Source organism: Carettochelys insculpta, chromosome 27 (genome assembly GCF_033958435.1).
Source record: "Carettochelys insculpta isolate YL-2023 chromosome 27, ASM3395843v1, whole genome shotgun sequence".
NCBI lineage: Eukaryota > Metazoa > Chordata > Testudines > Carettochelyidae > Carettochelys > Carettochelys insculpta.
Genome location: NC_134163.1, coordinates 14,924,851 through 14,946,509, shown reverse-complemented (window position 1 = coordinate 14,946,509; position 21,659 = coordinate 14,924,851). Strand labels below are relative to the sequence as shown.

The 21,659-nt window shown below is 51.7% G+C and overlaps 2 protein-coding genes across 7 annotated transcripts in view; one reads left to right on the top strand and one right to left on the bottom strand.

The window, feature by feature from the left end:
- Positions 1-21,659, bottom strand: part of BORCS8 (BLOC-1 related complex subunit 8) — a 41,128-nt gene that overhangs the window by 3,737 nt on the left and 15,732 nt on the right. For 2 of the 6 annotated variants that reach the window (XM_074977912.1, XM_074977918.1), the window contains one exon: positions 10,167-18,689. The exons of 1 other annotated variant lie outside the window; for it this stretch is intronic. In XM_074977912.1, the coding sequence (XP_074834013.1) occupies positions 18,557-18,689 (133 nt within the window). In that variant the 3' untranslated portion in view covers positions 10,167-18,556. Of the gene's footprint in view, positions 1-10,166; positions 18,690-21,659 lie in introns of those variants that run through there. 3 more of the 6 variants (XM_074977914.1, XM_074977916.1, XM_074977913.1) reach the window with 3 other exon arrangements.
- Positions 7,189-20,065, top strand: TMEM221 (transmembrane protein 221). The gene is made up of 3 exons (XM_074977911.1): positions 7,189-7,638; positions 17,440-17,525; positions 19,532-20,065. Exons 1-3 carry the CDS (start codon positions 7,355-7,357, stop codon positions 20,050-20,052), a joined length of 891 nt encoding a protein of 296 aa, XP_074834012.1. The 5' UTR covers positions 7,189-7,354; the 3' UTR covers positions 20,053-20,065.

Here is a 21,659-nt window from a genome sequence, read left to right as displayed (position 1 = left end):
GAAGCCTGTCGGGGCCCCTCATTGCTGGGCATTATCCCCTGAGACATGAGCTAAGCAAATGCTTGGCACTAACCCACTTCTGGAGATGCCCAGACTCAGACCAGGGAAGCACGTTTTTTAGGCACTGTAGAGGGCAGCAGAGAAGGGGCTGACCCTGCAGAGAGGTTAAAGAGAGTGGCAGAGTGTGGTGCCTACAGTTAGTGAGATGAACTCTTCCCTGCAGCTCTACAGACTCCATTGGATTCCCACCAGTTTACTCCAGGCACCCATCAGGACAGGGTATGGAGTAGCCCTGCCATGCACTAGCTAGTCCGACCCCCTAGAGCGTTCGCTTCTGTCCATCTTCCATGTGGTGGTCTCAGCCTTGGCCAACCCAAGGAGCACTTGGATGACCCTCCCCCACAGGCTTTCCCTTGCAGGGGCATGAAATGGGCTGGAGCCCAGCTGGGTTGTCCCCTTTCTTTGGCAGAGGGTTCTGTGATCCATGTCTGAGCTGCGCAAGAGAGGCGGCACAGAAAGACGCGACCCCAACTGACCGCCACTGGGCACTTTGCTAAACCCACCATAGGCTGCTGGACAATGGGCTCTTCGCTGGAACAGACAGTGATGGAGAAAATCTCAGCACGGCTCAGGTCAACCAGAATCTCTGTGTTCCAAATAAAAATCCCCAAATCTTCCAGTTCTCTTCTCCTCCCATCTTGCCCCTGAATGGCCCAGACAGCTCTCGGGTGCAGGAAGCACATGGCAGTGAAGGAGATGGGAAGTAAATGGCACAGGCTCATTGGTCCACGACACTGGGGCACATTACAGTACCACAGGATGGGGAGCTGAAATCCCCTGTGGCAGAAACGTTGGGTGGTCTGGAAGTTAACAGGAACTGAAACAGACTCCCTGTCAAAGCCAGCAGACTGGCTTCCAAAATCGTCCACCTTCTTCATTTTCACTGGGTAGAGGTGGAAAGACACAGGCTGGTACCACACGACCCACCCAGGTGAGACCAGTTCCACCATGATACATTAGTAGTATTGTTACCTCTCAACTAGGAGGACATGGGTCCAAATCTCCCATGTGGCCTGAGGCTCAGACCCACGTGCTGCTGGTACAGTGCAAAGCAAGGCTTTGTTCGGTCACAGAAGTGCAGGGCTGGCAGGGGCAGGGGGAGACCATTAACAGCTCTCTTGCCAGAAACGAACAGTGTGACCCTCTCACCTGAACATCTGCAGTTTTCCTGTTTTACAACACGGCCCATCCCCCAGCAAAGCTGGTATAAGTGGTTTGTGCTGAAGAAGTTGAGAGGGGAGTATCTGTGCTCATTATTATCTCATTGAGGATTTACAGAGGATCCTTTTTGAATGAAAGAACATTGGGTCACAGGGCATCTTTGGTCAGGGCAGAGGTCTCCATGTAACCAGCACTCTGGGCATTCCCTTTCTACAGCTTGGTACCTCTCTGGCGCCCCATCACTGGGGTATCTGAGCACCTTGCAATCTTTATAGTATTGATCCTCCCAATGGCTCCATGATATCCCTCGTGTGCAGACAGGACGTGGGACATAACGAGACTTGCCCAAGATCATGCAAGAAGTCTGTGGCAGAGCAGGGTGTGAGGACAAGACTCCAAAGGTGCAGCCGAGCATCCTACACATTACCCCATCCCTCCTGCTTATTGGACATCTTGATAGCTCATATCCCAGAGCATGTGTGATCTGCTCAGTCTGAGTCATTGGAAGGTCTAAGGAACACACAACAGGAAGATGGAACACTGCACCCCAGAGACACAGTCCCACAGAACCAGGGCCACTGATTTGTTTCTGGGACCAGTCAAAGCTCCTGGGGAATTAAGGGCGATAACAACACCCCACTTCCTGCGAAGGGCCAGCCATGCTCAGAGGAGAGATGCTTTCACACTGAAGAACCTAATTTCCTGGAAGCATCAGGCAGAAAGTCTATCCCAAGGAGAAAGGCATTGCTGCTTCTCAGAGATATTTACAAGAGATGGCAAACCCCTGCAGGCTCTAGTGGGCCTCTCGCTTGGTGAATGTCAATGTTCCGACCTGTCGGTTTTTAGTTTCACTGCTCAGTGATGTATCTGGAGGGCTCTCTTCCCTTGCTCGCTCCTGACATTTTTAATAGACTAGTGCAGCAGCTCAGCAAGACGCCTGGCAAACGTCTGATTTCAAGAGAACCTACTCACCCATTTCACGTAGAGCCAATATGCTCCTAAATCTCCTGGGTGCATTGGAAAATCTCTCTCATGCCACCCTCAGAGTGTAAAGTAGCCACAAACAGGTGTGATGTTAACAGTAAAGCAGTGTGTGTAGTACTGCAGGGCAGTCCACATTAAATGCCCTAGACTCCAGGAGAATCATAGAACTGTAGAACTGGAAGGGACATCGAGAGGTAATCTAGGCCAGTCCCCTGCAGACATGGCAGGATTAAGTATGAGCTGGACCATCCTGGACAGCTGTTTGTCTGACCTGTTCTTAAAAACCTCCAATGATGGAGATTCCACAGCCTCCCGAGGCAATTTATTCCAGTGCTTAACTAGGTGTGAACTGCTGTGGGCACAGCATAAAAAGTCTTCTAGGAGGAGACCATGGAGAAATTTAGAAGTCACAAATGTACCAGGAGCCAGTCTTCATTATATACATCCAATACAACAGGCCCCACACAGCAGCAGCCTGGCTCCGTCACATGCTGTGTCACAACAACTGGTCACAGGCACATCTCATGGGAAAGGAATCACAATCAGCACCTCAGTGATTTCCCAGGGGCAAAAAGTTCCAGACCAGCAGCTAAACGACAGAGCTGGGATGCCACGGTGATCTGGGCTATATACATGTCTAAGGCAGCGCACACTTACCAGAATGCCTGTGTGTCCATTGCTGCAGCATCCAAAGGGCTACTGGTTGTGTTCCCTGGAAGCTGAGCACTAGGTGCTGCCCAGCTGATGAGCAGAGCACCCGCAGCCAGCAGCACGTGTTTTACTGCCGGTGCACAGCCGCACATGCCTTGGTGCACATTATTCTGCCCATGCATGGAAAAAATTAAAGGGAACACTGGTTACTGGCATTTCTATTAAAGGGGGGACGCAGACAGTCCACACCCATGGTTTTTATGTCCTCCCAAAGACTTGTGTGCCTATCAGCCTCGAGGTGGTGAGGCACAACTTTCAGCCACGTTGTGATGGAGTGGGGGGGGTGCATGTGTGAGTCAGGCTGGATGTCCGAGGCAAGCAGCAGCTCCCAGTGGCTAAGGATGACCCTGGGGCTACAACTGGCAGATAACACCTCTGCCTGAACAAAGAGCAGGGAGGAGCTGAGCTGGGTTTTTGAATCGGGGGGTGGCAGTTAGAGGCGAGGAAAAGGAAGAGCTGGAAGGCAGCCAGCCTGAGGAGGGGGAAGCTACACCCCAGAGGGACACCCCTCGGGGTCTTCCCCCCAGGACAGGTTGGAAGGACTGTCTCTGGCTGCTATGCTGTTGCTTCTGTGAGAAACTGGACATCTGTTGCCTAATAAACCTGCTGTTGTACCTGCTGAGTGAGAGTCTCTCCTGCCAGCGGGCGGGGTGCAGTGCAGGGGGACCCCTGAACCCCATCACACACGTCACCTGCCTTGCTGGGAGCGTGAGACCCCCTGAGGGGCTGCAGTCCACAGGGTGCCAGAGAGGTGACCCTGCTCTTTATGGGTGCACTCCTTCTCGGGCAGCTAATGGCTGAACCCACCACTGTTTCTACAGCTGCACCAACAGCTTCCAGTTAATTTGTAACAGGCACGAGGTACCGGAGCACAGTTCACCTTGTGTTTTTGATGTTCGTTTGCAATTAACACCTTGTATGAGGTGGGAAGGGAAGAAAAGCATGAGAAAAACAGACACAACACAGAGCAGTCTGTAAGTTCCTCCCTTGTGATAGGGCAGAGATCAATCCACAGCCAACCTCATCTGCACGGAGCAGGAAGGCAGAGGGGAACTGACAAGCATATTTACCCACTTGCTGTGGGGCCCTGCTGAAAATGCCCCCCCTTGAAGTGAAAGTCTCATGTGCAGCAGAGACAGAGGGCAGGAGGAACAGGGTAGGCAAATCTGTTCAGATCAAATACCCAGTGCCCTGAAGCTGCCCTTGAAACTGAAAGGTAGCATGTGGGCAGTTCAGAGACTTGCGATTGCTGCTGCTGCTCCTGGCTCTGTGTTTCCAGGCTCTGAGCAGGCCCATGAGGCTGGCCAGGCCAAAAGCCTGGGGACTCTCCCCACAGCCTCTCCTTGTCACATTTCTAGGCTGTTTTTTTGCAGTGCCAGTGGGCTGAAAGGGTCAGCAGAGCAGTGGAACTCCTAGGTCCAAATACCCAATGACCCCAGCCTTTACTGACTCTCTCCTCCACCCTCCCCCATGCTTGATGCTGCTGCTATGGGGGCAGGAGGGCGAGGCAGAAACATATGCAAACAGAGGAAAGGCCCAGATAAAAATACAGTGAGAAATGGAAAGGGGCATTTATAGAGCCACTGATTCTGGCAAAGTTAAGTCCCTGCTACCGTGATAGCTCAGTCCCTTCCAGCTGCTCCCTGCTGTACATGATGAACAGTAACTTTTTAATGCTGCAATAGACAACACAGACATCCTGCAGGGACGCAGACTTGGAAATAGTGGCTGAATGCTCAGTGCTTCCAGAAACAACTGCTATTATTTGCAGGAACTGAGGGCATCCTTTGCCACAAGTACCACACACAGAAACACTCACCCAAACATAAGACATTCTAAACCCAGTTCCCATTTGGATAGCCTGTTCTGTTGCTGTAAATTCCCTCTGGAGTTTGATGTAGATGTTGAATTAGTGCGTTCCTGTTCTAAATGACACTGATGCGCCACTGAGAGTTGTTAGGCAGCTACCAGGCTCCTCCCCAGAGCTGGCTGCATTCTAGTTCTTAACCACAGGAACCGTGTTCAGGAGCTTTGGAACTTGGCCTGATTATGTGGACTGCAGAATGTGTCCCGAAACATTCTGAAGCCCAGGTGTCAGACTGCATCTCTACCAAAGCAAGGTGGTTATGCTATTGTGCTATTCTCTTCAAGGAATCGGGACAGATTCCCATTCTTCCTTCCCCATCCTTCTCTCCAGAACTAAATATCACCCCAGGGCCTTGCTGAGGTGTGTGGCTGGGGGCTATTTACTCCTAGGCTTTTATCTATGTAGAAATGCTGAGCCCTAGCCTGTGAGTTATGTTAACAGGATTGATCCAACCCTTGATTGACTGCATAACTGAGTGCATTTTCTTACCACGCTGGAAGTCGGGGTTAGGCGAGTCACCATGGGAACAGCAGGGGAAAATGTGGACGAGATGAAACTTTGGAGAGGAGCTAAAAGGCTACACAAAGACAGATCCACACAGAAGACTGGAAACTCCACTTTGTGCTGCACAGGTGGTCCAGGTGGCAACTTGGACCTCCAAATGTCATCTCTCCTCCCCCCTCAATGCAGCAAGGCATGTGGGTCAGGCCCTCAGCTGATACAAATCCGCATTGCTCTAGTGAAGACAACAGACCTTCCCTGATCTATCCCTTCTGAGGCTCTGACCCTTTACATTATATATCAAACAAAGGCTGTTCTGTACAGGTAATGCTGACCCCCACTTCCTTCAAGCCACAGGCTCTGGATGCTGCTTTCTGGATAAATTATGCTGAACACCTTATTGGGCTTGCTTCTGATCTTACAGCAATGGAACTCCACTGACTTCAGCGGAGTTACTCCTGGCAAACCAGGTCCAAATTCTCCTTCACTAGCCAGGGACACACTGGAGGGCTCTGTTGAAGATGCTGCTCCTACCACACCAGGTTTCCAAGAACTCATGTCCCAGAAGCTCCCACAGAGCCACCAAGAGCCAGACTTGAGAAGTCTAATGCATTGGCTAAATTGATGCTTAAACTGTTTAAAATCCTGATCCAAGGCAATGGGAATCTTTCCCTTGACTTTCATGAGTTTTGGATCAGGACCATAGGAGGTTGGAGTAAGCTGCAGAATTGGTGTAAACCAAGGTACCTTTCTCTGGAGTTATGGTGATTTACCTCAGCCCCGAATCTGGCCCTGGATTTTTAAACATGAAGGGCTCTCTTCTGCTGCCTTTGGCACGGGGTGAAATTTCATAAGGGGATTGCAGCCTGATTGGCGGCTGGGTCTCAGGCTCCTCCACCTCATTACAAACGTTACAATCTGGTACTGTGTTTATGTAATGTATATTCACAGTCCTACGCCGATTCATAAAGATTTTATGCTCTACACACTTGGTTTTGTACACACACTGAACGTGGGTTTTTTTCATATAAACATAAGGGAAATTTCCATCACTTTGGATTACTGATTAAATGACAGGTCTAGAGAACATGAGCTGTGAGGGATGACAGAAAGACCCCGGCTTTTTCAGTTTAGAAAAGGGAAGACGTAGAGGGGACATGATAGCAGTTTACAAGTACCTCAAAGAGCGTTACAAGAAGGAGGGAAAAAAATTGTTTTCCTTGGCCTCCGAGGATAGGACAAGGAGCAAGGGGCTTACCCTGCAGCAAGGGAGGTTTAGGTTGGACATTAGGAAAAACTTCCTAACTGTCGGGGTGGTTAAACACTGGAATAAACTGCCTGGGGAGGTTGTGGAATCTCCATCGCTGGAGATTTCTAAGAGCAGGTCAGACAGACACCGATCAGGGAGGGTCTGGACAGTGCTTGGCCCTGCCGGGTGGGCAGGGGGCTGGACTCCATAGCCCCTCCAGGTCCCTTCCAGTCCTAGTGTTCTCTGATTCCATTGCATTAGACGGGGGGGGGGGGGGGGTGGACGGGCTGCTAATTGCAGGGCTGGAAAGTGGGGCCCCATTTAAAGTTTGCTCACCCCGGGCTAAAGGCCAGAGAGGGCAAGCGCAGGGCTGGGGGATCTTTCGACAAACGGCCTGTCTCGAATGAAACGCCAGCGTCTCCTTCCAGCGGGGCAGCCGCGCCAGCCCGCTCCCTGCGCGGGGGGGTTGCAGACAACTGAGCCGATGCAGACTCCCCACGAGTCCCGGGGCTCCCCCGACGGGAGCAGCGGCCCCGCCCCGGCCCGGCCCGGCCGGGAAAGCGCCCCCTGGCGCGGGGAGCTCGGCTTCGGCGCCCGCAAACTTTGGCTGCAGCGATTAGGAGACGCGTCACGTGGGCCGAGGTGTGCGCGCCACAGACGAGCCGCGGGAGGGGGCGAGAGCCGCGGCCGGGGTTCGGCTCCGCCAGGGACCGGCTCGGCTCGGCTCGGGCAGGGCGCGCGGGAGGGAAAGTTGAGCGCAACTTCTGGGGGCCTCTCTTCCCTCCCGCCCCCTGCGCCGCAGCCCCCGGCCCGGCCCCGCGATGCCCTCCGCCTACACCCAGCGCTCCCTGGCCGTGCTGCTGCTCTTCGGCACCCTGGCGGCCGTGATGGCCCTGCTCGCCTCCATCCTCATCTTCCAGCTGCAGGCGGGCCGGGGCCGGGGCCGGGCCGGCGCCTTCTCGGAGGGGGTGGCCGGGGTGCTGCAGCCCGTCTCGGCCGTCCTGGCCGCCCTGTGCCTGGTGCTCAACCTCAGCTGCCTCCTGCTCTGCCTCCTGCACAGCTACTTCAGCACCGAGGTGTGCCGGGGAGACCCGGAGCCGGACAGGTAAGGGGGCTGGGCTGGGCTGGGCTGGGGGCGGGATGCTCTTGTCTTGGGCTGGTTAGTGTCTCCCTGGCGCTGGAAGGGAAAGGGGCTGGGGTGGGAGCATCGGGGTAGAGGACCAGGGCTCTGGGCCCTGCCATGGGGCACGCTGTGCATAGAGCCCCCTGGAGGAGCTGAACGCCTGAGGCTTGGGGGTCAGGGGTCTGCCCCTCGCTCTCGCCGTGCTGGCACCCTGCCCACGGGGCATTTGGCGGGTGGAGACTCGGCGGAGCTCGCCTGTTGGGGTACGCACCTGATGAGGAGGCGGAGGGGAACTCTGAGAGATGTTAAAGGACGCCTTTGGCAAGGGGTACACGAGAGCTTTCCCCCTTGCACCAGGGTCCTCTGCAAACTCCTCCCAGCCCCTACACAGCACAAATCCCATCATCAGCCCTTTCAGCTGAGCCCACATCCAGACCCGTCACTGACACACCCGGCCTGGCGCTCTTCTGTCCCCGACTTGCCAGCACTCACCAGGGTGGTTCCCATTCCCTGGCTCTTTAACAGTGGCCCTGAATCTGGGTTCAGCTCCCTGCTCAGCCACGGACACCCTTAGCAAATTATTGAGTCTTTGCCTCAGTTCCCCCATTTGGTACTGGGGATAACAGCCCAGCCCTACAGGAGGGCACAGAGATGGGGGACAGATTAGGTCTGCGATGAGCATCATAATTAGGGCCTGGCTATGCCAAAATTAATCTGAGCGTCTGGCTGTGCATTGACAATTGTGCCATTTAATACCCTGCACGTTTGAGCTCAGTGACTTGACTACAGCTGCCTTAACATCTGGTTACCTGAACCCCCTACTTAACTCCCCCAGTGCTCGGCGCATAAATACCTGGGGCTGTGTTCTCAGGTGTGCAAATCAGTGCCACCTCATTGACTTTGGTGGAGGGCTGCCAAGCTGAGCGTCTAGCTCCAAGTAGGTAATCCAGCCTTTAGGCAGTAGCTGGGGAGGGGGCAAGCCATTAGTTGAGCACTGGCTATTTTAACCTTTCCACCTGAGGATCTCAAAGCACTTTTAGCACATCAGGACACTGAGGCATCTGCAGGAGAAACTGAGGCGCAGAGCCTCAATGGCATGCCCTAAGGTCACAAAGTGATTCAGTGGCAAAGAACTCAGGAGCCCTAATTCCCAGGGGCAGCTGATAGTCCCAGGCCCTGGCATCATGGCTCCTGTTCAAGTGACTCACTTTGGCTCCCTTTCTAGCTGCTGTTGCAGGCTCGTTTGCAGTGAAGAGCCTCCAGGCACCGCACCATAAACACACTGACTCAGACGATATCTTAGGGTTGATATCCCCCTTCTCCCTCCCTGTCTCTCACACCTCCAGCTAACGCTGCAATTCATTACCATCCCACATACTTGCTTAGCAGGTTCTATAGTAAGAAGTGAAAACTCAGAAATGGCGGCCATCTGGCCAGATACTGTATTTGTTTACGCCAGCCGGAGATCTGGCCCAAAACTCTGTCCTATTTTGCAGTGCTTACAAACCTATCTGCCCCCGCCACACCTGGTTTTAGGAACTGGCTTGCTGGAAACTCTTAATTAGCATCTGGGTGTTTTAAAAGGTGACCTGCGACATTTTCTGGTGCAAGATCCCAATCATTAACCTTTGTGATTGGCAGCACCTTTACATCTGCAAAACATTTCTGAACACACTGCCTCTTTCCTTCACCTGCCAGGACCTGTGGTCAGTGAGTCCCCTACATAGTTGATGCAGGGCTTGTTTGCCCCTACGTATGCTCCTCACCCTGACTAGGAAGTGAAAGGAGAAAGCAATTTGCAAAACATGGTTTGAAAATGTATCAATGTCGATGAATGTCTGCACATGTAGGCCCCTCGGCAGGACTCCCTGCATGGACTTTCAGAGACTCTCACAAGGGATCACCTGGACTAGAACTGAGTGACGGTCAGAATTTCCAGCCTGTGGGAAATTCTAATAGTTCAACATTTTGTTTTTATCTTAAATGAGGACAAAATGTTAAATCACCACATATTTCAGGGAAGGGAGAATTTCAGACAGGTCAGTTGGGAAAGGACAAAATGGCTTGTTTTGGTATTGCCGATCAAAAGGCAATTCCTTGGCTCAGAATGTTGTTAGGGAATTGCTGCACCAATCTGAAATGCTTCTCTCCAGTCTGTGCAATGTAAGACTTCAGCTCCTTCTGGTAGAGCACTGCCTCATGGGTATTGTCATTCAGGAGCCAGATACCTCCATTCTACCAGGTTTTCTTGTTCAATTACATCTTCCATTACACACCTGCAGCCCCATCACTCCAACTGCTGAGTTGGAGGGAAAACTTCACTGCATTGTGAAATACATAGTCCAAGCAAGGAGTCCAGCTGGTAGCAAACAGTGGGGCCCAAATTACAACTCCCCTAAGGCAATTGGCACAATCAGGGAATAGTTTAATGGCAAACCGATTTAAAAACTAAAGGCTTTGGGTCAGTTCAATAATCCAAGAATATTTAATTTATTTTTTTCCCCAACAGAACATGGAACCACTGCTGCAAAGTCACCGTTTTACTACTGAATACTTTGATTTTGCAGAAACCACATTTTTAAATTGGAAAAATTATTGATGACAAAATTCCTGACCAACTGTAAACTGACCCAGCACAAATGTCCCCTCTCATTTTATTATGTACCCCACCAGTAGAAACACACACTGCCGGCTGTGGGCGCTCTGCTAGTCACCTGGGTGGCACCTGAATCTCTCCGGATTGGTTGCCCAAGTGCTCAGCTTACAGGGAACACTGCCCAGCACCTTGTACTGAGTTCAGATCTTAAAAGCTGTATGTATTTTCAAGCTCTGACATTCACCTTTGAAATCCCCCATTAAAACTGGAAGAGGTCAAGCCGCTAATGAGATAGCTAAATGCAAGGTCACACAGGACTGGGGGCTGTACTTTGAAAAACAGTGATTCATTAATGGATTTAGGGGTTGTGACGAATAACCAACTGAGCATGAGCTCACACAGCAACGTGGTGGCTAGGAATGCAAGTGCACTCCTAGAACGTACAATAAGCATGGGAAAGCGGAGTGGATGTAGTTAGATGTTATTACCCCAGGTATGGCATTGACAAAACCAGCTCCGGTTTCCGCTCCGTAGGGAGAAAGCTGGAAAGGATTCAGAAAAGAACTACAAGAACAGTACGAGGTCTGGAAATTGTGCCTCAGAGTCAGACAAAAGAAGTCCAGTTTACTTAGTTTAACAAAGAAGAGGTTGAGGTGACTTGATCAGAATCTATAATGGGGAGAGCTCTGATAGCAGGAGGGTCTTGACTCTAGCAAAGGCAAAACAAGAGCCAATGACTGCTTGAAGTTGAAGCTAGATAATGAAAGTGTCCAATTTGTACAGGAAGGGTAATCGTAGAAATACACAAATGTTAGACTGGAAAGAGCCTTGAGAGATCATCATGTCCAGCCCCGTAACCTTAGACTATTCCTGATAGGTGTTTGTCCAACCTTGTTCTAAAACTTCTCCAATGACAGGGATTCCACTGCTTCCCTTAGAAGCCTACTGCAGAACTTAACTACCCTCCCAATTAGAAAGTTTGTCCTAATATCTAACCCAAGTCTCCCTTGCTGAAGAATAAGCCCTTTTTACTACTTGTTCTATCTTTACCAAACCATTGAAACAGGTCACCTTCCCCTCCGATGGGGTGGAGTCTACAGCATGTAGGCTCTGTAACTCAAGCCTGGCTGGCTTTCTAAAAGAGATGTTCTAACTCAACCAGAAGTTATGGGCCTGATGCAAAAAGCGAGTATGAAGAGTGAGCTTCTCTGGCCTGTGCTGTCAGAAGGCCAGGCTGGATGATTCTAGCAGCCCCTTTGGGCTTTAAAATCTATTAATTACTCAGAAATGGTCCTGAAGTAATTTGATCCTTGCTTATAGGGATTGAATTTCAGCAGCAGGTAGAGGAGATTGGGACTCCCAGCTCTGCCACTGACTGACTGATGCTGGGCAACTCACATCCCCTTTCTGAGCGCCATCTCAGAGAGCTAAAGCATACTATGACCTTCCTCTGGTGCATGTGCTGAGGACCGGTTAATCCAGGTTTGAAGGCCCCCAGATGCTCCAAAGGAGCACGTCTTTATCGGACAGGCTAGCCTGAGCAGCTCCCTTTAAAACCAAAGTGAGAAACAGATAGCTGCAGAAGAGGCACGGGCTGGGTAACTGGAAGCCAGGGCCTGCTGACAGGATGAGTCTGTATCTAAGTGGTGGAGGAAGGAGACAGGAAGTAACATGGCTGTTCCTGAGCAGAGATGTGCAAGCTCCTTTGGGTGTGAGCAGAGCTGGTACTCACCACCATTTGGCTGGTGACACAGAACAGGAAACAAAGGGTAGGAATAAATGGTGAATTTTCGTAATGGAAGGGGGTAACTAGTGGCATTCCCCAAGGGTCAGTCCTGGGACCAATCTTGTTCAACTTATTCATCAAAGATCTAGAGAAAGGGGTAAGCAGTCAGGTGGCAAAGTTTGCAGATGACACCAAACTGTTCAAGATAGTCAAAACCAAAGCAGACTGTGAAGAACTGCAAAAAGATCTCAGCAAACTGAGTGATTGGGCAGCAAAATGGCAAATGAAATTTAATGTGGGTAAGTGTAAGGTAATGCACATTGGGAAAAATAAGCCCAATTATACATATAATATGATATGATGGGGGCAAATTTAGCTACAACAGATCAGGAAAGGGATCTTGGAATTGTAGTGGATAGTTCTCTGAAAACATCCACGCAGTGTGCAGCAGCAGTCAGTAAAGCAAATAGGATGTTTGGAATAATTAAAAAAGGGATAGGAAATAAGACAAAGAATATCTTACTTTCCCTATATAAAACTATGGTATGCCCACATCTTGAGTACTGCATGCAGATGTGGTCTCCTCACCTCAGAAAAGATATATTGGCCTTAGAAAAGGTTCAGAAAAGGGCAACTAAAATGATTAAGGGTTTGGAACGGGTCCCATATGAGGAGAGGCTAGAGGGACTGGGACTATTCAGTCTAGAAAAGAGGAGACTGAGGGGCGATATGATAGAGGTATATAAAATCATGAATGGTGTGGAGAAAGTGAATACAGAAAAGTTATTTGCTTGTTCCCATAATATAAGAACTAGAGGACACCAAATGAAATTAATGGGTAACAGGTTCAAAACTAATAAAAGAAAGCTTTTCTTCACACAGTGCACACTCAACCTGTGGAACTCCTTACCAGAGGACTCTGTGAAGGCCAGGACTCTAACAGAGTTTAAAAAAGAGCTCGATAAATATTTGGAGGTTAGGTCCATAGATGGCTATTAGCAAGGGGTAAGGTATGGTGCCTAGCCTTTTGTCGAAGGCGGGAGATGGATGGCAGGACACAAATCCCTTGATCATTGTCTTCAGTTCACCTCCTTTGGGGCACCTGGCATTGGCTACTGTCAGCGGACAGGATACTGGGCTAGATGGACCTCTGGTCTGACCCAGTATGGCCGTTCTTATGTTCTTGTTTTGACCACCATTTGGCTGGTGACACAGAACCATGCTGCCTGTTGGCCACTGTGCTGTTGAACCGTGCTTGTGGGAGAGGTAGCCTGTTTGTGTTCCTTGCTAAACCCTTCTTGCCAGCCAAAGCGGTCTGCCTCAGGTCCCTGCAGATTCCAGACTGAGTGCAATTGCTGGAGAAGGGCTGGGAGGAAGGGGAGCCCTAGCTAACTGCAGCTGCTTCTTGCACAGGGTTATGCATTTAAAGTCAAGGCCTCCATTGTTTAAAGACAATGATGCTGGGCATTCACTTGATCCCGTATTCCCAAATGTCAGAATAATTCTACTCGGCTGCAGCCAGCGGTCTCACTTTGAGAGGCAATGAAACAGACCCAAGTTGCAGAGACCCTTCCCAGCTCAGCCAGCTGGGAATCCCGACTCCTATTTTCCACCCTGCCACTGAATCGCTCTGTGACCCTGCAGAAAGCTGTTTTGCTGCTTTGTGCCTCAGTTTCCCTGTTTATAGCACAGGGATTGTAACTACTCAAAAGGGGGTAAGAGGCTTAATTAACTGATGTGATCTAAAGAGCTCTGACACGAAAAAGACTAAGAAAATTCAGAGGATGCTTCTGTGACCAGACTAGCTGGACTCAACCTGTTTCTGACACCAGAAGAGACGCGCTGGATTACGCCGTATAAAAGCTGAGAATGTCTCTGGTTCTTTTAATTGTCAGTAATTTATTCTGAGCCCAGAAGATCAAACAAATAGCTGGAGGTGAGTTTGGGGGAGGGGGACAGAGAGGGGAGGCTATGATTCTGTCATTCAGCAAAGGCCTCCCACCTGTGGGACAGCTGGAGCCAATAAACCAGAAGTGGTGATGTCAGCCCCGTGGTGTGGGATTTAGGTCCATGTTCCAATCCAATCCCACTGCTTGGGCCATGCAACTTGCTGATCCTGGCCAGGGTCCCAGAAAGCACCCCTACCAATTTGACTTAAGAGTTTGTCCCAGATTTGTGCTCCTCTATCACTTCCCCACACTTGTTAAGCAAAACTGAGAAGCCGTTATTGTTTTCCCCTTCCACTGCTGAGGACATGCATGTTCCTGGAGTGGACTGGACAGCTGATTGGATGCAGTGTGGTTAGAGCAGGGGACTTGGAATCATGACCCCCTGGGTCCTGGTCTCTCTGTCCCTCTCACTGGGTGATCCTGAGCAAGTCATGTCGCTTCTCTGTGCCTCAGTCTCCCCATCTGTAATGTGGGGGTTATAGGACCACTCAGGGAGGTGGGATGAAATTGCTTCAAGATCCTAGAATGGAAAATGCTGTTATGGACTAAAAATGCCAGCGCCTGAAGGGTTAATGCTGACAGCCCTTCTTCCCCCAGAGATTCCCCAGGACATGGGATTCGCTATTGTTTCCCCACCTTGGAGTTTGTGTTTCCATCTTGCCCATCTCCAGGGGACAGCCCTATCCCCAGAGAGCAGACAGGCTCTGGTTTCATTAGGGGATCTGCTCACGTAGCACAAGGCTTTCCCACATTGGGCTTGTCATGCTGAATTACTGCTCCAGTTTTCAGCACTGCACTCGGTAGCCCTGGCCTGCTCAAAACAAAGGCTGCTCCTCCCCCTGCTCCTCCCCCAAATCACGTAATTAATAAAACAAAGTGGCTTCTCTTCCCGGACAATGAATGAGGAGCAGGAGCCCAGCCAAGTTCTATTAACAGCTCCTGACTGCAAACTCCCAGCCCAAGGCAGACTCCGACATTCCAGGAGCTCGGCATCGGAGAGACCCCGCAGAGGGCTCCATCTCTTCCACCAAGGGACCTCCCAGCCAGGGAAGGGGCCATTCCCTACAGGGGCTGTTCTAGGGACAGTGTTCAGAGGCTTTCCCCATTGCCTGTTTCAAACCCCAGGTAGCCAGATTCAGCAGAAAAGCCCCTACTGCAATTTAGGTCATGCTGGCCAGAGTTCCTGCTGCCTGTCAGGTGGGCTTATCAGTGTTTGCATCAGCTGGTGGCTAGAGAGCCCCAAAATAAAGACCCTTCCCTCTCCCTTGCTCCTTATGCAATTACTCCAGACGCAAGCAGGGCGGTTACAGCTCTGCCTTCTCAGACTGGGGGGATTCCAGAAGATCCCCCTAAGTTTTCCCTCTAATATTTTCCATCCATAGGTGGAATAAATTTTATGTGCACCAAGGCATGTGCAGATGTGCACCACTGACAGGACCACAGGCTGTGGTCTGTGGGAGCTCTGCTGACCAGCTGGGCAGCACCTGACTCTCTCCTGGTTGGCAGCCCAAGTGCTCAGCTTACAGGGAACCCTAGACCCATTCCCTACCACCCAGTCTCAGCTACTGACAGAGGCTAGGTATCAGTGTTCCCTGAAAGCTGAGTGCTTGTGTGGCTGCTCAGGAGAAATTCAGATGCTTCCCAACTGGTTAGCAGAGATCCCCCAGCTAAGTGTTTTGTGTCTATTGGTGGTGCACATTTGCACATCTCAGTGCACATAACAATTTATTCCACACATGGATGGAAAGAATCTGCATGTAGATGGAAAAGATGAGAGGAAACATTCCTAGGAACACCCTCCCTGTCCACCCTGTCTATCAGCCATTGATGGACCTGTCCTCCACAAGTTTATTTAGCTCTTTTTTGAGCCCCGTTATTATCTTGGACTTCACAATGTCCTCTGGGCGAGGAGCTCTGCAGGTTGACAGTGCATTGTGTGAAGAGGAGCATGGAACACATGCCTAGATAAGAGCTGCTGGCCTGTTGACATTGTATGCTCAGTTCAAAAAGGTCAGACCCTTCCAAAATGTGCGTCTACATTAACATGACTAGAGGCTACATTAAGCAAAGCAATTCAGCACCGAGAATATGCAAATACAACCTGGCTTTGCTGAGTTCTCTGCTCAGCACTTCACCTGTCAAGCCCTTTTGAGACCCACAGACTTAGGAACTAACGCACCATTTTTCTTTGCTCTTCGTTTCTGGCTGTGCTCTTTGAGAACCGTTGAAATATTTCTCTCTCCTGCCTGCTTTTGCCCCTTTTCCGCTCACAGCCTCTTCAGGTTTATCTCCCTCCTTGCAGAAGTAGTGTGAGCAACACTGGCTCTGGCTTTGTTTGCTTCCTTAATGTGGCTGCAGCCTCAGGGTTTGGAAAGGGGCTGTCTACAGATGGCTCTGTCCATGCTCCCAGTGTCAATGACAGTGCATTTGGGCCCCCTCTGGTGGCTGGCTGAACCGAAAGCAGTGCTAATGGCATGCAAGCTCATTCCCTGCCAGCAGGTTGTCTGGATTTGCTTTTCATGTCTCAGCCAACAAGAAGGTTGGGGGAACAGGAAGGAAAGATTCTGAAATTAAGGCAACTTTGCCCCACTCTAGTAGAACAGCAGCCCAGGCTACCCACTCCTCTCAGAGCTGCAGGGCAGAGCAGGGCTCAGTCACCCTGCTCCCGCTCTGGGTGTGCAGAGCCCTGTGAGGATACAAAAATGTGGATCTGCACCCAGCAGGCTCAACTCCTCATCCAGTCCACTCTCTGGATTATACATCTGTCCACACAACAAATCTGGAGGCAGGAGGGAGCACAGACCAGGGAAGAGGCAGTAGGAGAAGAGGGACCTGGGGCTGGGGCTCTGTAGATCAGTGCTTTGGAGGTGTGGGGGGAGAAGGGCTGCAGCTTCTTGCATCCTCTGCTGGCAGTGCAGGGCCCTGCCCTTGCAACCTGCCCTGCTCCTCAGTCTGGCTGGGGCACGTGGGGAGAGGCCTGCGCAGGTATCACTCCACTCTCCGCAGATATGCAGGGCTCGACACTAACACTGATATCGGCATTCTGCTTGCAGCCAGTGAAGTAGCCAGCTCTATGCCCTGTGCTGAGGGGTGAATTCGGTTCCACAGCAGGGCAAGTTAAGGGCTTGCATCACATCACGGCATCACTGATAGGCTCCAGGACTCACAGGAAATTCACTTTTCACTGAGTCCAGATTTTGGACAGGAGGAGCTTTACAGCATGAAGAAACCCTGAGCTTGGGCCAGCAAACTCGATCCAAAGGCTCAGTCTCTTAGCTCTAGTTGAATGCTGGTGCCTTGGCAGATCAGGCCTGCACTGCTTAATACAGACACAGAACACAACAAGGCCTTCAGATCACAAGGTGATGACATCAATCTCCCGCTGGGTGCAGGAAAGGCCGTGGCCAGGCCATGTCTCCAACTAGATTATAGCGCGCTGGGATCCAAGCAGTGGGCACTGCTGTCGATTGCTCTGTTTTATCTCTGAGATGTTTCTCTCGTCTGTTTTGCAGAGCTGACTGGTTCCTGTTGGACAGCCGGATGATTCGGCACATGGCCATTGGCTTGTTCTGCTGTGGCATTTCTGTTTATTTGGCAGGCAAGCCCTTTCGTTTCTCCGCGAGTGCTGGGATCCCATTCCCGGGGAGGAAGGGCTCAGCCCCTGCACAGCATTCACGCTGCTTATTGGACGCTCGCGCACCTGCCTCCCCCAGTGCTTGGCTGGTTGCTGAGCTACTAATAGGTCAGGCTGCAATGATCGCTTGTTTCTAAGCCAGCGTCACCAGGCTCCTGAGTCCAGGGTTATTCCTGCAGTGATGGGTCCCGATTCCTGTTTGCAGCCCGGCTGCAGCACAGCTTCTGGAGAGCCAGCCAGAAGTAGAACACCATCCGGGGCTGCATCTGAGGAAGGATGCTGTGTTGGGATTAGAACAGCTGGCTTCCATTCCCTGCCACAGGCTCCCTGTGTGACCTTGGGCTACTCACTTAGGCCAGATCAATGAATTCAAAGGGGATTGGGCACCTAACTACCTTTGAGGACATGGGTTTTCATCTCTCTGGGCCTCAGTTCCCAGCTGTAGACCAGGGATAAGAGGCCTGTCCTGGCTCTTGGTGGGTTCTAAGAGGATCAGATTCTACATTAACAGGCTACAGCCAGACCTGCTGTGCAGACTTGGCCAAGCCACTCTGCTGCTCTGCCTCAGTTTCTCCCTCTGTGAAAAGATAACACCACTGAGAAGGCAGCAGTGGTGCTTAGGGATTTGGGCAGAGAAAGGGGACAATAGCAAGTAGTTTTAAAAGACTTTACTGTGATTTGGTTTTTGAGGCTTCTGCCATTTGTTTTATGGGGGAAGGCTGCTGCACCAAACCCTGGGACAGAGGGATTCAAAGGCACAAGGAACAACCCTGCTGCCCCTTGCCCACAATGCTGTGATGCCTCTGCCCGGGCTGGCTTTCTCCTGCAGACTGCTGCTGAGAAGCCACCTTCACTTTCCTTGGAGCCCCCAGCAGGCATGGCAGGGAAAACCGATTGTCACAGGCAAGCCCCAAACTCCAGCGCCTGGCTTTACACAGGGGGTGACTAGGCAATGAGGTGGGGCTACAACTCCTGCACAAGGAGATCACTGTTCTTCACTGGGCCTTTCCATTCCACGGGGGGCAATAACTCGTGGCTTTGGCTTCAGAAGATTTAAAAGGAGTCAGGGGCTCCTCAGAGGCAAGGCAGGTGGGCAGTGTCCTCTCTCGGGATCTGTGCCATGCAGTGCTGCAAGAAAATGGCAGAGAGCTCACTAGCCGGTGTTATTACTGACAGGCCTCTGGGAGGCTCAGTGCAGCATAGCCAGGACTACCTTTCCCATGTGCCAGTACTGCTGATAACCCTCCTGCTGCCTCAGAGGAACAGCCAGGCTGGATCAGACCCAAGGCTGTCTAACCTCGGTTCCCACCTCCAACTGCAGCCAGTACCAGCTGCTTCAAGAGAAGGTGTAAGAGTGCTTGGGTGAGGCGTAAGTCCCCTCCTGCCCCAGTCATGATCTCTGCTGGGTTTTAGGCCACAAGTCTGTCAATGGAGCTGTTCAGGAGTGGGACAGTCAGACACTTGCGAGCAGAAGAGCAGCAGAGAGGAAAAGCAGACACAGACTAGGCGGGAATGCACATGGGGGTTAGTTACAGTAGAAGCCTCAGTAACATGCTTGGCACTGAGCCTGACTCAATGAATGGGACTTGTGCTCCTAACTCACTGAGTTCCAGATCCACCAGGGAGTGAGGAGCCTAAATACCTTTGAGGGCTTGGAAACCCCTTGCCCTCCCCACCACCTGGAAACGGGCCCTGTGGGGAGGTGGCCAGGGGCTGCCATCGATTCCAGTGCAGGCCAGATTCACACAACGGTGACTGAGGCCAGAATCTGGCTCGTGCAGCTAAGGAAACAGCTTTCCCTCAAACCGAGACCAGACGTGTAATCCAAACCAGACATCTCTCCCTAAAGCTAGGCCCCAGCTCAGCCACACGTGATGGGCTTAGCCCAGCAGGGCTCACTAGGTTCATTTCCCTGGCCTGTCACAGTCCCTTCTGGTCTTATCTGAGCCTTGCGCTCCTCTCCATTCCAGCTCTCTCCATCTACATGCTGCTGCTGTTTGAGATTGAGACAGGCATAACCAGTGCCTGTATCCTGTCCTCGGGGATCATCGTCCTGCTGATCACCGTGACGCATGCCCTCATCCGAGCCTCGAAAGCCTCACGACGCAGCCAGTCTGAGCTCTGCCGCACCCTCTATGAGAACGACTCCGCCCGGCACAGCAACACCCCTGCCAGCGACCTCAACAACAGCAAGAATGTGGCTACAGCCCGTCCACGGCCAGAGATCCACCGAGAGTTCTCCTACCCACCGTACGTAGAGCAGAAGTCCCACCTTACCTCGCCGGCCAGTGGCAGCTTCACCCTGCCAGGAAGCCATAGGCCCCTGGCCGAGACGGATTGCTACAGCCTGCCCCGGACACACAGGACACTGTCAGCAGAGCCAGGCCTGCTGCAGGTGCAGGGCAAGCCCTGGAACAGCGTCACCCAGGAGATGAGGAATATTTTGTCGCGGAAGCCAGGAGCCTCAGGGAAGGATTCAACTTTGGTGTGAAGGCTGGAGAGGGCGATGGTTCATCCCAGCACACAGCAACGCTGCCAGCACCCAGTTAAGATCTGCATCTCCCGCCCCACTCCCCCTGTACAGCTGAGACACCTGTCCAGGTACTCACTCAGACACTGGGCAAGGGGAAAGCTGTCTCACCCAAATAAAAGAGCCAGGGTGTACCCTCCTGTCTGGCCTGTGCTGAGGTGGAGAGGTTAGAAGAGGGTGCAGGGTTCTAAAATTATATCATACTCCTAAAGCCTGGTGGCTTATGTTGGAGTCCTTTCTGAGCTGCGCCAGGGCTGCCCTTCAGAAGCCTAATGATCGGGCACTTGGAACTGGAAAGGTGGCTCTGAACAAACTCCAGCCTGCTCCATTCTGCTTCTCGCCTCCCCCTCCTGTAAGAAAAGACCCTGCCATGGCAATGCAGCAGGCAACTCTAGTGATGCAGGAGACAGGACAGGGCCCAGGACAGCTGGGAGGGACGAAGAGGCACCAAAGCACAGGAAAGGGAACGGGGTTGGCATTTGTCTGATTATAGCCGCATTTCAGAGTCTCATCACCCGTTTCCTGCTGGGCTGAGCTGAGGGGGACAGACTGGCATTAGTTGCTCACAGTGTGGGGAAGAGAGGGTAAAACACTAACAGCCAGTACCAGTCGCAGGAAAGTGGCCCATCCTGTGTGCTGCCTTCTCCCCAAGCCCAGCTCCCCTCTGTGCCCAGGGGCCTGCTCTTGTTGTTCCTTAGCTAATAATACAGGACTTCAGACAGTTCACATTGAAGACACACTACAAAGCACAGCTGCCCTACATGCTGGTGGAGCAGAGATTGCTATCCCACTCGGTGAGGGGCAACCGGCCACCACTGGGAGGGGTCACAGCTGGAGGGGTACCCCGAGGAAGACGAGGCTGAAAGGTGGGGCTGAGAGAGGCCTGCTGCTCACTGATCTAGCATTGCCCAATGTTCCTTTTTGGCTCCCAACTTTGAGGCCAGCCACAATTCAATCAACAAGGTCACCTCCTGCAGCAAAGCCTTTGCTCCCTGCAAGCTGTGCAGTTGAGTAGCTGGCCTGGAGAGATTTAAATGCCACCCAGCTGATTAGCAGAGCGCCCATAGGCAGCAGTGTGTGTTTCTTCTATTGGCTGTCCACATCCACACATGCCTCAGTGCATACAACAAAATTTATTCTGCACATGGCTGGAAAAAATTAGAGGAAATCCTGTGCTCCAACATCAACAGCTGTGCTTAAATGAAAGCAACTGCTGCCTGCTCAAGCCACTAGCCTTTGTAGTCCCCTTTCCTGGCTCTTTTATCTCCTGTGATGGATATTTGCAAGGAAACAGGATCCTGCTCACCTGACCCTGCTGCTTGTTTCCCCCCTGAAAAGGATAGTCCCAGTGACAATGCAGGGTGGGATGCCAGAGCAGTGGCGGTTGCACACACACGGCAGAAGCAGGTGAAACACAAGCCCTGTTTGGTGCAATTGCACTGTTAGTACAAAAGAGAGCGTGAAATGTACAATAGGAAACAAACAACTGATGGTGCTGGTTACCGCGAGACACACCCCATCCTTTAAACGGAATCTCATTCACCACTGTGTTGCTTTCACTAGTCTAT

Coding starts and splice junctions, on each gene's coding strand:
- TMEM221 (XM_074977911.1), top strand. CDS start 7,355: ATGCCCTCCGCCTACACCCAGCGCTCCCTGGCCGTGCTGCTGCTCTTC. Junction 7,639..17,439: donor GGAGACCCGGAGCCGGACAG/GTAAGGGGGCTG, acceptor TCTGTTTTGCAG/AGCTGACTGGTTCCTGTTGG. Junction 17,526..19,531: donor CATTTCTGTTTATTTGGCAG/GCAAGCCCTTTC, acceptor TCTCCATTCCAG/CTCTCTCCATCTACATGCTG.